Genomic DNA, 14,662 nt, shown 5'->3' on the forward strand with positions numbered 1-14,662 from the left:
TTCTCAAAGAAGTTGCCAGCCTTGGTACTGAAGACATGGGAATAAATAATTTCCTTTTCATCTTTTCTTCCCTTTGCTCCTCCAGCATGCTTGGTTCCATAATAAACATTCCATCTCAAATGATCACCATGTTGTGTAAGACAAGTGGTCTGGTTTATCTCCACATTTACGTATGTATTGGCTTTCTCACGCTCACTCTCTCTTTCTCTCTCTCTCTTCCCCACCCCGCCCCCACCCACCCCCATCCTCCTCTCTCTTCCCTCTCTGGTTTCCTCTTTCTCTCTCTCTATAAGAAAATGTTGCCTACAAGCTTTTAGACTTAGCAAGAAAATAGCATACTCAGCTGGGCAGTGGCTCCTGCCTGTAATCCCAGCACTTTGAGAGGCTAAGGCAGGCAGATCACTTGAGGTCAGGAGTTTGAGACCAGTCTGGACAACACGGCAAAACCTCATCTCTACTAAAAATATATTTTTAAAATTAGGCGGGCCTGGTGGTGTGTGCCTGTAATCTCCGCTACTTGGGAGGTTGGGGCATGAGAATCGCTTGAGCCTGGGAGGCAGAGGTTGCAGTGAGCTGAGATCACACCACTGCGTAAGCAACAGAGCAAGCCTGGGCAACAGAGCCTGGACAACAGAGCAAGACTCCAGCCTGGGCAACAGAGCAAGACTCTGTCTCAAAAAAAGAAAGGGAAAGGAAAAGGAAGGGAAGGAGGCCAGTGCAGTGGCTCACACCTGTGATCCCAACACTTTGGGAGGCCGAGGTGGGCAGATCACTTAAGGCCAGGAGTTCAAGATCAGCCTGGCCAACATGGTGAAACCCCATCTCTACTAAACACACAAAATTAGCCAAGCATGGTGGCGCACACCTGTAATCCCAGCTACTTGGGAGGCTGAGACATAGGAATTGCTTGAACTCAGGAGGTGGAGGTTGCAGTGAACTGAGATCACGCCACTGCACTCCAGCCTGGGTGACAGAGCGAAATTCTGTCTCAAAACAAAAAAAAAGAGAAAGAAAATAGCACACTCAACATGTGGATGCTCTTCTGACTCTTTGGGGCCTGCATCAAGGATGAAAGTTTGTTCCTCGCCCTGTCCTAAAGGGGATGCGTGCCGTGGGGCTATCCTGAAGAATTCAGTTCAATGCGCCATCTGCAGCCTATCAGCCAAGAGTCAGAAACACCGTGAGGCCACAGCTCCATCTCACCCACCCCCTCGCCAGCCCCTGCTTTCCTGCATTCACCGAAACACCTGCCTCTGTCCCTCAACATTCCTAGAACCTTCACTGTCCTCTGAGGTCAGCGATGTATTTAAAGCACTTGTTTTCATCCTGTTCCCATCAGTAAGATTTAATGTAAGACACTCAGAAGGGAAATTCCACTCTCTTTCCTTCTGGGAAATGAGCAGCTACATTGTCCAGACCCAAATCCTTAGCCTAACACATCTGCCAAAATTCAAAAGTTCATGATTTTACCGAAATAAGGCCACACACATCTTACGCAACCACGAGTATCTGCACATCAACACATAAGCGTCTCTTTTTTCCTCCTTTTATAAAAGAAAGGGGTTGGGTTTTTTGTTTTTTTTTTTAACTCTTTCATAAGATTTAAGCAACTTGATTTTTTTATGCTTCTTTAAAATTACAAATCCTTTAAAGTGGGTAGGGTTGGAAAATAGGCATCTCAATGAACATTAAACAGCTCAACAATGTCCCCTGGTGGCCATGAGCACAGAGAGCGGGAACTTGAGCCACTAAAGCTCTATTCAGCCTACACAAAACAAGGTAGGAGTAAGTGTCTCAACAAGATGAAACCCCTCCCCTTTACTCAAAAAAAAATGCGCGATGGTCCTTCAAACTAGAAAAGCACAGCATCCAAATATGATAAAGACCACAGAGTAGGAAATGGAGACGGAGTCGCTATTCATTTTAATAAGTCACCACAGAAAGAAATGCCCAAACTGAACACCACTTGTCTCTCCAGCCCAAAATGTGGGGAATTCTTTTTGGTGGCCAGAATTCATTGCCTAACCAGACATCTCCTCAACACCAATACCATCCACTGGCTGTTATTTTAAAATTCTGGGCTGTTATGCTATCTATCAGTACCATTCTTACCCACTGAGGGTTTAATGTAAAACATACAGACAAAAATCACTGTCTTCAGGAAGCTCCTATTTTAGTAGGAGAGAAAGAAAATTTAAAAAATATAAGTTTTTAGAAAACGCTCTAGGCTGGGCACAGAGACTCATGCCTATAATCTCAGCACTTTGGGAGGCGAGATGGGAGGATCACTTGAGGCCAGAAGTTCAAGACCAGCCTAGGCAACATAGGGAGACCCTCATCTCTACAAAAAATAAAAACAAAAAAATCCCTTTTGTAATTAGCCAGGCATGGTGGTGAGCGCCTGTAGTCCCAACTACTCAGGAGGCTGAGGCAGAAGGATTGCTACAGCCCAGGGGCTCAAGGCTGCAGTGAGTTATGATTGCACTACTGCACTCCAGCCTGGGTGACAGAGTGAGACCCTATCTCTAAAAACTAATAATTAACATTTTGTATTAATATGAAGCTCTATGAAGAAATTGAAGCAGGGTAAGTAGATACAGAGTAATAGCGTGGAGGCTGGTGATGGCAGTTGAGCAGGCACCTGAACAACGATGGAGAAGCCATATGTTGACAGTGTCCCAGGAGGTGTGAACTGCAGATGGAAAAGTCTGGAGGCTGGAAAAACTTTGACCCATTTAAGGAACTGCAAGAAGGCCAGGGAGACAGCTGAAGCTTAATGGGAAAGGAAGAGAGCAGGGGGAGATGAATTAGAAGTAGGCAGGGGCCAGATGACATGTCCTATGGTGAGGAACTTGGATTCCATTCTAACTTTAATGGAAACTCACTGGAGAGTTTTGAGCTGGTGCTGACATGTTCTCAAATGCATTTTTAAAAGATCACTCTGAGTGCTGAGTGATCTTTGAAAGTTATGGTGAAGACTAAGACTAACGTCCAGAGTGGGAGGTATATAGGCAAGAGAAAACCAGTTTGAAAACTACAGCAGGAGTCCAAGCAAGAGGTTGCTGTCTTGGATTAGGGTAGTTGTGAAAAAGGCACAGATGGGGAGAAGTGGTGGAATTCAGAATATATTTCAGACAGCAAGCCAACAGGGCTTGTTGACAGATTAGAAATTTGGGGATGGGATAGAACCAGTTAGGACTTGTCTTTGGCCTGAACAATTGGGTGAACAGAAATGCCAATAACAGACAGAGAGTAACAGAAACAGAGAAGCCTGGGTGGAAATAGATTTGGGGGCAAGGGCAGAAGTGAGAAATCACAAGTTCCGTTTGATTTGCCTATTAGATGTTCAATAGGACATGTGTAGAAGTTGGGTGGATATATGAGTCTGGTGCTCAAAGGAGAGGCTGGGACTAGAAATTGATTTTGGAAATCCTCTGCATATAGGTAATATTTATAGCCATAAGACTGGTTGAGATCACCTAAGCAGAAAGGGTAGATAATGAAGAAAAGGAGGCTGAAGAGGGGTCATAAAAGTAGATGGAGCTAGCAAAGAAGACTGACAGGGGACAGCAAGGCAGAAGGAACCAAAACTAAGGGAGGGGGGTTTCAAGAGGGAGAGAGTGTCAACGCTATCGAGGAAATCAGATAAGAACAAAACTGGCCATTGGCAAGACAGAGATCAAACGAAGAGCCTTTCAGTAAAGCAATGAAGACGTATGTTTCCCAAGTGGGATGACTGAAAGTGAGAATAGGAGGTAGGGCTGTGGAGCCTACAGAACAGCCATTTCTTTCAAGAAGTTTTTATAGAAAGGGGCGGAGAGAAGGCAAAGTAGTTGAAGACAAATATGGGCTCAAAGAAGATCAGTTCATTTTTTCTTTCTTTTCGTTAATAAGGGAGATGTTGCAACATGCTAGGCAATGCTGGGGATAATTCTATACGAGGGGAGGTGTTGATCAGGGAAGAAGGGATGGGATCTAATGCACAAGTTGAGGGGATGGCAGCCTTACACGCGAGCAGGGACAGGAGGGGAGGCAGAACAGGATGCAGGGAGGAACGGCAGGGCTGAGGGTGGGAAGTCCTCACCTGACTACTTCTAATTTCTCAGTGAAATAAGAATCAAGAAGCTAATATGCTTAGTATTTGCTCAGAGCGTGTGTGAAGTGGGGGTCACAGATGTGAAGAGGGAGGAGAAAATGAGTGGAAAGTGAATTTACTGGGGCCCTATAGCCGGAGGACTGCAATCATTCATTGTCCCCTGATAGTAATCTACTTTTTTTTTTTTTTTTTTTTTTTTTTTTTGAGATGGAGTTTTGCTCTTGTTGCCTAGGCTGGAGTGCGATCTCAGCTCACCACAACCTCCACCTCCTGGGTTCAAGCAATTCTCCTGCCTCAGCCTCCCGAGTAGCTGGGATTACAGGCACCTGACACCATACCCAGCTAATTTTTGTATTCTTAGTAGAGACGGGGTTTCACCATGTTGGCCAGGCTGGTCTCAAACTCCTGACCTCACATGATTCACCCTCCTCAGCTTCCCAAAGTGCTGGGATTACAGGTGTGAGCCACTGCGTCTGGCTAGTAATCTACTCTTAAAGTACTTGCAACAGGATGCCAACTAAATATTACTGAGAAAGAAACAGCCACAAGCGTTTTTTGTTTAACTACAAAGTATTTTAAATGCTTTAAATATCCAGAAGGTATATAACCAGCACCATGGACACACTACCCACATTTCATCAATGCTGACATTTTGTTTCAGGTATCTTCCCCCTCCCCCTCCCCATAGACCTCCCCTGTGGTTATCAGGTATCTTTTTAAGAATAAAACATAACAGGCTGGGCGCAGTGGCTTACACCTGTAATCCCAGCACTTTGGGAGGCCGACGCAGGCGGATTGCTTGAGCCCAGGAGTTCGAGACCAGCCTAGGCAACATAGTGAAACCCCATCTCTACAAAAAATACAGAAATTAGCCAGGCATGGTGGCCTATACAACTATAATCCCAGCTACTCAAGAGGCTGAGGCAGGAGGATCATTTAAGCCCAGGTCAAGGCAGCAGTGAGCCATGATCGTGCCTCTGCACTCCAGCCTGGGCAACAGAGCAAGACCCTGCCTCAAAAAAAGAAAAAAGAATAAAACATAACAGTCACAGTTGTAAGCGCCTTAAGGCACCTCTCCAATTCCATGTCCTTTCTCCTCTCCCTGTTAAAGTTCATTATATGAACGATAAAAAGCAACAGTTCCTCTTTATCAGGACCTATGAACAATTCTGCGGTAACTCTGTTAATCCAAATGCTGTTATTCAAGATTTACCTGTTATCTGGGTTGTCAGGGAGATGACCACAGGAAGTTCCGAAGACAGAGCCCGGAGACTGACATTGTAGTTGGTACCCGGACGCAGGTCCAAGCATACCTCGGGATCTCGGCTGCTGCTACTGATATTAAAGGTCATTTCCTGGGCAAATTCCTTCTGATACCATCGCTGGCCCCAAATGTGGAACTGAAACATAAAAAAGCTCACTGGGTGAATGGTTGGCCTAAAAGGCTTTAGATGCCTTGAAACCTCCCCTTTTCCTTTTTCTTTCTTTCTTTCTTTTTTTTTGAGATGGGGGCCTCACTCTGTCACCCACGCTGGAGTGCAGTGGCACGATCTCGGCTCACTGCAGCCTCAACCTCCCAGGCTCAAGTGATCCTCCCTCCTCAGCCTCCCAATAGCTGGGACCACAGATACATGCCACCACATCCAGCTAATTTTTGTATTTTTTGTAGAGACAGGGTTTCGCCATGTTGCCCAGGCTGGTCTCAAACTCATAAGCTCAAGTGATCTGCCCACCTCGAATCCCAAAGTGCTGAGATCACAGGCGTGAGCCACCGCTCCCAGCCCCTTCCCGTTTTCATGAGCTTTCTTCCTCTCTCTCTCTCTCTCTGGACTCTAATATTTCTTCAAAAGGTGAAATGCAGCAGTAAGCAAATATTAGAGTTGCAATACTATAAATATTGTACTTAAAATATTATTTGTATAATAAATATATTTTTAAATAAAAACACACAAAAGGCTGAGGTCCCAATACTGGCAGCTTTCTCCTTCTTGTTCTCACACATACAGTGCACATACACAACAAGAAAGTCTATTGGCAAAACTGCAGGAGCAAGGACAAGAACATTTTCCTAGAAAGAATATTAGGAATCCAAACTAAGCAGGACCTGAATTAGAATACTCGTAGCTGGTCTGCTAGAACCTGAGAACGGTTTTTCTCCTCTGCCTGCCCGCTTCTGGTGACCCTACCCTTTCCTTAACCACCCTGACACTTTGGCCAAGAGATACCCTTTTGTTTTGTTCTTACTTAATTTCTTCTAGTAGAAGCTCATCCCAGTCTTCCCCCCCACTTTTTTTTTTTTTTTTGAGGCAAAGTTTTGCTCTGTCACCCAGGCTGGGGTTCAGTGGCGCAATCTTGGCTAACAGCAACCTCCACCTCTTAGGTTCAAGCTATTCTCCTGCCTCAGCCTCCTGAATAGCTGGGATTACAGCTATGCGCCACTACGCTCGGCTAATTTTTATATTTTTAGTAGAGACAGAATTTCACCATGTTGACCAGGCTGGTCTTCACTCCTGGCCTCAAGTGATCTGCCCACCTCGGCCTCTCAAAGTACTGGGATTACAAGCGTGAGCCACTGTGCCCAGCCACTGTCTTTAAATACACAGAAGTGGCCATCTTCTTGCTTCTTGATGCAATTGCCACAGTAAATCGTCTATTGATAATGATAGTTACAGATGTAGATTTTTAGGTTTGTGGGTATTTTAAAGCCTCCCACATAAGACAACCATCTATAAATACAGTAACTTTCAGTCACTTACTAAATACATCTCCTCCATCTCAGCTGTCTTGATGCTTCTCCATCTCAAGCAGGTTTCATTAAATCCTGAAATGTTACTGATGATCTGTTTTACTGCAGTGGAAAAGAAATGAGAAATCAATTTACACTCTTTAGAAAAAATGCTACATTTTAATTGAGCCATTTTTCCAAGGATAAGTGTTAGCATGAGTTCAACAGTATTTTAATTTAGAAATTAGTGATAGCAGTCTCAAAGAAATACCACTTTTATATCTAGGTAAACTCAGTCTTGACGAAAGATTTCAGATCCAAAGATACCTAATCGGAGGACCCCTCTTAAGAATTATTTGAGTGGGCCGAGCGCAGTGGCTGACGCCTGTAACCCCAGCACTTTGGGAGGCCGAGGCGGGCAGATCACTTGAGGCCAGGAGTTCGAGAACAGCCTGGCCAACACAGTGAAACCCCGTCTCTACTAAAAATACAAAAATTAGCTGGGCGTGGTGGTGTGTGCCTGTAGTCCCAGCTACTTGGGAGGCTGAAGCAGGAGAATCGCTCGAACCTGGGAGGCGGAGGTTGCAGTCAGCAGAGATTGTGCCACTGAACTCCAGCCTGGGTAACAGAGTGAGACTCTGTCTCAAGAAAAAAAAAAAAAAAAGAAAAGAAAAAGGAAAAAAATTATTTGAGTCTATTTACTGCAAGCTTCCTTGGCTTACTAAGCTAAAATTGCAACTGTTTGTCCTGGACCTTGTATACCCTCATTTATATAAATAAGTGTCGGTTCGAAATTCTGAGCTAAGAGCAACATTTCAGCAGAGAATTGCTCCTTGAGGAACTGAAAAAAGTGCTTTTAAGCAATCAGTTTTTTCATGAGGAAAAGAATAGGAGGTGGTGGGATTCTCTTGGTTTGGGCTTCCTTATCTCTTGTGAGCAAAGAAGTATTTCTCGTCCTCTGCTCAGTTTCATAGTAATCAATCTAAAAGACAGTTCAGATCTGATACAGTTTAATGTGGTGGTACACCCATCCAAGTAGTCAAGAAAGACTATGTATTCAAAACCCTGACATCAGAGGTTACTTCCTTCAATAATGATCTCTGTCCCTAAAGTGGAAATAATAGAGTAGACTTGCTAAGAAGTTTCACAGGAACACTGTGATGATTAACGAGTGATAAAGACAACTCCCAAATTACCTGAAAAAAGGAATGTCTCATGAAAGGTAAGGCTGTATTTTGTAACCCCCTGGCCTGACAGGTTCCTACGAATGAAGCCAAGTTGGTAGACATGACTCATGTCTATGGATTGGGCAGCTTGGCACAAAGAAAACCTGTACAGGTCACAAGCTGTACCTCAAATGTTGCAACACAGAGCAGGTAGGGAACAGGAGAAAAAGATGAACAGGTGGTAAGGAACAGGAGGAGTACAGATGATTCCAGGTTAATGCAGACCCACAGCTGGGTAGAGACAGGTTTGGAGATTAGTAGTAGTGGTCCAAAGTTACACTTTTGAAACTTTCAAAATACAAATAACTCCAATAGTATTTAAACAGTTCTAGACTATACAAAAAGGTGGAAGGGTCGCCAAATCATTTAATATGACTAAATAATCCACAATGCCCAACCTGTACAAGGATGGCACAGCCAATCACTAAACATTCTATGCCAAATTCACTTGTTAATATAAATACAAAAATCCAAAATAAAATATTAGCACAAAGAAGTCAGTAGTACATTCAAAGAACAATACACTACGACCAAAGATTTATTCCCAGAATACAGAGAGGATCATTATTGGAAAAGCTATTAATAGGTTAAAAAAGAGAAACCATGTGGTTACTTTTATAAATGGAACTGTTAATACATTTAATATACTTTGTTAACTTGAAATCTTAGTGAGCTAGGACTTCATTTGACAGAAACGCCTTAGTTTAATAGGGTTTATAAGAAACCACCACACTCAGTGGTAAAGCAATCAAGCAATTTCTAGTAAAGTTAAGAACAATACAAGGATATCTGGTCTTGTAGCTATTACCGAGCCTTATTCAAGAGATTCTAGACAATGCAGAAAAAGGCAAGAAAAAAAAATGAGCTATAAATGCCAGAAAGAGCAACAAATGATACAACTGCCAGTAAATCTAAGAGACTCAACTAATCAAATATGAAACTGTTTGAAAATAACAGAAAGGCAACATACAAAAACTGATCATTTTCTATCTATCTTCAAGAACAAGTATGGTAGGTTAAATAATGACCCCCACCCCCCACCAGCATGTCTACATCCTAGTCCCTGGAACCTGTATGTTACCTTACACGGCAGAAACACTTTGCAGAGGTGACTAAGACAATAAGATTATCCTGAATTCTCCAGATGAGCTCAATGTGATTACAAAGATCCTTATAAGAGAGCAACAAGAATATAAGAGTTAGAAGATTTAAGAACGGAAGCAGAGGTTAAACTGATGAGCTTTAAATATGGAGGATGGAGCCACAAGCCAAGGAGTATTGGCAGGATCTAGAAACTGGAAAGGGCATGGAAATAGATTCTCCCCTAGATACTCCCTGCCCCTGAAGAAACACAGGCCTACTGACACCTTGATTTCAGCTTAGTGAAACTGATTTCACACTTCCGACCTCCAGAACCATAAGACACTAAATTCATGTTGCTTTTTGTTTTTGTTTTGTTTTGTTTTTTTGAGACAGGGTCTTGTTCTGTCACCCAGCTTGGAGTACAGTGACCTGATCATGGCTCACTGCAGCCTTGACCTCCTGAGCTCAAGTGATCCCCCTGCCTCAGTCTCTCGAGTAGCTGGGACCACGGGCACATACCACCATGTCCGGCTTATTTTTTATTTATTTTAATTTTTTTGTAGAGACAGGGTCTCTATGTTGCCTAGGCTGGGCTTGAACTCCTGGGTTCCCACCTCAGCCTCCAAGCAATCCTCCTACCTCAGCCTCCCAAAGTGCTGGATTACAAATGTAAGCCACTGTACCCAGCCCTCATGTTATTTTCTGCCACTAAGTTTGCAATAACTTGTCATACCAGCAATAGAAAACTAATATAACAAGTAGCAGAATATAATAGAAAAATAAAAAGATCCGTATTCATGAGATGGGATATCACAAGCAAACTTCAAATACCTAGAAATAAACCTAACTAGAAATGTCCAAAACTTACACGAAGATTTTAAAGAATTTTTTTTTTTTTTTTTTTTGAGATGTAGTCTCTCTCTGTCCCCCAGGCTGGAGTGCAGTGGCACAATCTCAGCTCAGCGCAACCTCTGCCTCCTGAGTTCAAGTGATTCTCCTGCCTCAGCCTCCCAAGTAGCTGGGACTACAGGCATGCACCACCACACCTGGCTAATTTTTGTATTTGTAGTAGAAACAGAGTTTCACCATGTTGGGCAGGCTGGTCTCGAACTCCTGACCTCAAGTGATCCACCCACCTTGGCCTCCCAAAGTGCGGGAATTACAGGTGTGAGCCACCGCCCCCAGCCACCACAATTATTTTCTTATCTCATAGAACTAGTTTATACTGGTTGAAAAAGCTTTTACAGACCAACATAGATATTAAATTTTAATTGTATATTATAAGACAAAAATATAAGCAAAATTAATTGAGACATTCCTAAAATTTCTTCACGGTCAGACTATAACAATCACTTCTCAGTTAAGAGTTGTTGGTGTCTATATTTTTCCACATAATAACATCCTATGTGCTATCTATCCAGAGTTTGGTGAGGCAGTATCTCTTCAAAATGTGCTTTTTTTTTTTCCCCCCAGAACTTTCTCACCATCCACTGACACCCATTCTGATGCTGAAACTTGATCTTATATTTTGCTGTTCTGTTCCCATTGTGCTTTACATATTATAACACTGTGTCTCAATGTCAAATCATAATGAAGATTTTTGGAAAAAGTTTTAGTAGGCAATTGATCTTAAGACATAAATGGCACCACTAATGTCCATAACTAAATAGAAGTGACAGCACTATGAGCAACTATGACCAATATGATGCATAGACGGATAATGACAATTATGTTCTTGGCAGCCACCTGACTGACTGTATAACAATTGTAGGATTTCATAGATATCAAAATGTGAAAAAAATATGCCTCTGAGAATCAATAAAACAATATATACAAGTATATTAACAGTAGCATTGTCTGTAATAACAAAAACTTGAAAGGGAAAAAAATACCCAAATAACCTTCTATAGAGAATAAGTTAATAAATTAGTATACCTTTATGTGATAGAATACTGTGCTTCCCTCAAAGAGAATGAGATGACAATATATGCATTGGTATATATCCTGAAGTATGTCTACAGGATATTGTAAGGCCAAAAGTCAAAGAATAAAATAAAAAAGCAACATGAAGAATAATATATATATAATTATTTCATTTTTTGAAATTACACACACACATATGCTCAAGTAACCTAACAGTAGTGGTGAGTCTGCAGCTCCTTCTGCTCACAGGAAATGTCTCACTGGCTCAGTTCAGTTCCACCCGGGTCAGGGAGTGACATTCTCACTCTGGGTTCCCTTCCCTCCATTCAAGGACTTAACAGTTTGAGCCACAGGCAGGTTGCACCCATGATGCGTTCAATGAGGAGAAAAGGATCCCCAGTAGAGCTCATCCCAAGTCCCTTCCTAGTGCTCTCAGATCCTTTGCTATGAAAGATACGTGCGGTGGTCTCTCACACAAATCTTCCTTCTCTAATGCATTTTTAGTGGTTACTCTGTGTTCTCTCTCTTTTCTCCACCTACTGGGCCAATCTAATCTAGAATCCTGAAGTTGAAAAACCAGAACTGCAAGAATGCCTCAAAAAAGAGAAAATTAAGCTCTTAACAAAACTTTGTTTCTGCTTCATTTATATGGGTAAGCAACTCTTGGCAAAATCAATCACTATTTCCTGTCTGCTCCTGTAGTACCCTGCAAATACCTCAAATATGCTTTATATATTGTATTATTGATCTTTGTCTATCACCCCCATTGAACTGATAGCTACTTGAAGAGAGAGACATCTTAATCTTTGCACTCTCAGTGTCTAGGGCAGTGATTTAAACAATCACAGCAGCTGTGATTGTTCAAATGCAATCAGCAATAAGGGGAAAGCTAAGCAAATGGTATTGCATTGACCCAGTGGAATATAAGTACTCTGAATAAGACATGCTTTCTGCCCATAACATGCATTTCATCTAGGAGAGAAGTTATGGCCTATATAAGTATAGTTTTAAAAACAAGGGAGTATATAATAAATGTCAGAAAGCAAATGTAAGTAATAGTTAACATTTGATAGACATTCATCGTGTGTCAGGTATTGTGCTGTTTCTCCATGTGCTTTAACCCATTTGGTCTTCACAACAAGCCCACGATATGGATATTGTTATTCCCATGTTCACAGTTAGGGCAACTGGGACACATAGAGGTGAAATAACTTGTCCAAAGTTAGAGATAGTAAGTGGCAGATCTGGGATTTGAATTTAGATCATCTGACTCCAGAGGAACTGTGCCAAACTACTACCTATACTTCCTGTTAAAATAGTACTTCCTGTTAAAATAGTACTTCCTGTTAAAATAGTACTTCCTGTTAAAATAGTACTTCCTGTTAAAATAGGTTATGGGAATTTGGAAAGAAAGATACTTATCAGCTTGAAAGGTGGGAAATGGAGATCATGGAAGAAAGAAATCTATGAACTCAAGAAAAGGGAGTGGGCTCCAGGTAGAAGAAATGGCATGAACAAAGACACGGAGGTGGAAAAGTTAGCACGTAATATATTACCGATCAGAGTTCCAGTCATCAAAGATAATGGTAGCCCCTTAAATATAACTCACTACGCATCCTCCAAAATATTTTTCAGATCAGCAAGAAGATCAAATAAAACAACATATGCAGTAAGCCGAGATTGCACCACTGCATTCCAGCCTGGGTGACAGAGTGAGACCCTGTCTGAAAAATAAAATAAAATAAAACAACATAAAACAGAAGCTGTCATCATAAAAGGAAAATAGAAAACATTACAAACTTTAAATTACTGTTAAGACTGGGTACAGTAGCTCACACCTGTAATCCCAATACTTTGAGAGGCCGAGGTGGAAGGATTGCTTGAGCCCAGGAGTTTCAGACCAGCCTTGGCAACATAGCGAGACCCGCCCCCTCACCACAACCCATCTCTACAAAAAATAAAAAAGTTAGCTGAGCATGGTGGCAGGAGCCTGTAGTACCAGCTACTCGAAAAGCTGAGGTGGAAAGATTGCTTGAGCCCAGGAGGTCAAAGCTGCAGTGAGATGTGTCCTGCCAGGCTGGGTGACAGAGCGAGACCTCGCCTCAAAAAAAAAAAAAAAAAAAAAAAAAAAAAAAAAAAAAAAAATTCTGTTAAATACAAAAATAAATATGAAATTCCAGCAAAATTATCTCTCAATCTCCCACAAGTCCTTGTGAAGAGCGAGGGGTGGTAGAAGGGATGTGTGAAATAGAAAAGAGGGAAGCAAGGTGGCCCAGAGTAAGCTAGGTTCACTCCCAGCAAGAGAAACTCCACTCTAACTATGAAAAGAAAGAAAGAAAGAGAGAGAGAGAGAGACCTGGTGTATAGTCAGAGCATTGACTACAAGGAAAGGATTAAAAGTCCAGGAGTTGTCAGGTAGTGGTAAGAAAACGGCATTGCTTCTGGGAAAGAAAAGGATAAAAGGGAAGGAATGGGTGTCCTTTGGAGACTAAGCAGTGGTGGGCAACAGAAGCGAGAGGGAAATGCAAGATCCTACAAGGCAAAAGAGAACCTAAAATGAGAAGAACACATGATTCATGCCCAGTCTTATCAAAAAAAAAAAACAAAAACCTTTAAAGAAACTGCATTTCACTCAGTGACAGAAGAGGGCACTCTTAACCTAGAAATCTTGTTAACCATCCTAAACCAGCAATTCTGTCCTGGGAATTAATAGACAAAAGCAGTTTGTATTTTATATATATATACACATATATAAAATATACATATATAATAAACATACACAAAATATACATATATAATATACATATATATAAAATAAAAACAATGCAGCTTGTAAAAAGCTCTACATTTTTTTAAACCGACAAACTGGGGTGGAGGGGGAGTCCTATACATTAATAAACTGAAATAAGTATCCTCAAGCATTTGGGGATATGAAGAAAACTCCTTGAGTCAGAAATTTTAAAACTTCTTTTTTTCTTTGTTGAAATGAAGTCTCTTTCTGCCGCCCAGGCTGGAGTGCAGTGGCACGATCTCTGCTCACTGCAGCCTCTGCTCACTGAACCCTGCTGGGTTCAAGTGACTCTTCTGCCTCAGCCTCCTGAGTAGCTGGAATTACAGGTGTGCGCCACCAAGCCTGGCTAATTTTTGTATCTTTAGTAGAGACGGGGTTTCACCATGTTGGCCAGGCTGGTCTTAACTCCTGACCTCAAGTGATCCGCTCACCTCGGCCTCCCAAAGTGCTGGGATTACAGGTATGAGCCACTGAGCCAGGCCTAGAAAATTTAAAACTTAAAACATAAATGGACACAAAAAATAGGGAGGAAATGAAACAGGTGACTGAGTTCAGGAAAAAAAAAAATGAAAATACAAAATCACATAAGAAATAATAAAGACTAAATTTCATGTGCCTAAAGAAGGGTAGATTGAATAAAAGGCATCGAAGAAATATAGGAAAACAACTGAAAATAATAAAAATGAGATCAAAAAGAAGTTAAAAGGGTCAAAAATAAAGTGAATGAGGTGGAATATAGGCAAAGATCCAACATATGTATAATTAAATTATCTGAAGAAGATAAACAAGCATGAAACAGAATTAGTGTTTAAAACTAT

The 14,662-nt window shown here is 41.6% G+C and overlaps 1 protein-coding gene across 11 annotated transcripts in view; it reads right to left on the minus strand.

Annotated features, from left to right (window-relative positions):
- SUSD1 (sushi domain containing 1) overlaps positions 1–14,662 on the minus strand; it is a 141,064-nt gene that overhangs the window by 36,422 nt on the left and 89,980 nt on the right. For all 11 annotated transcript variants that reach the window (XM_063650289.1, XM_063650288.1, XM_054500515.2 and 8 more), the window contains 2 exons: positions 6,853–6,944; positions 5,310–5,496 (listed from right to left, as the gene is read on the minus strand). In XM_063650289.1, the coding sequence (XP_063506359.1) occupies positions 5,310–5,496; positions 6,853–6,944 (279 nt within the window). The remainder of the gene's footprint in view (positions 1–5,309; positions 5,497–6,852; positions 6,945–14,662) is intronic.

This window comes from Pongo pygmaeus, chromosome 13, assembly GCF_028885625.2.
Source record: "Pongo pygmaeus isolate AG05252 chromosome 13, NHGRI_mPonPyg2-v2.0_pri, whole genome shotgun sequence".
Classification (NCBI taxonomy): domain Eukaryota; kingdom Metazoa; phylum Chordata; class Mammalia; order Primates; family Hominidae; genus Pongo; species Pongo pygmaeus.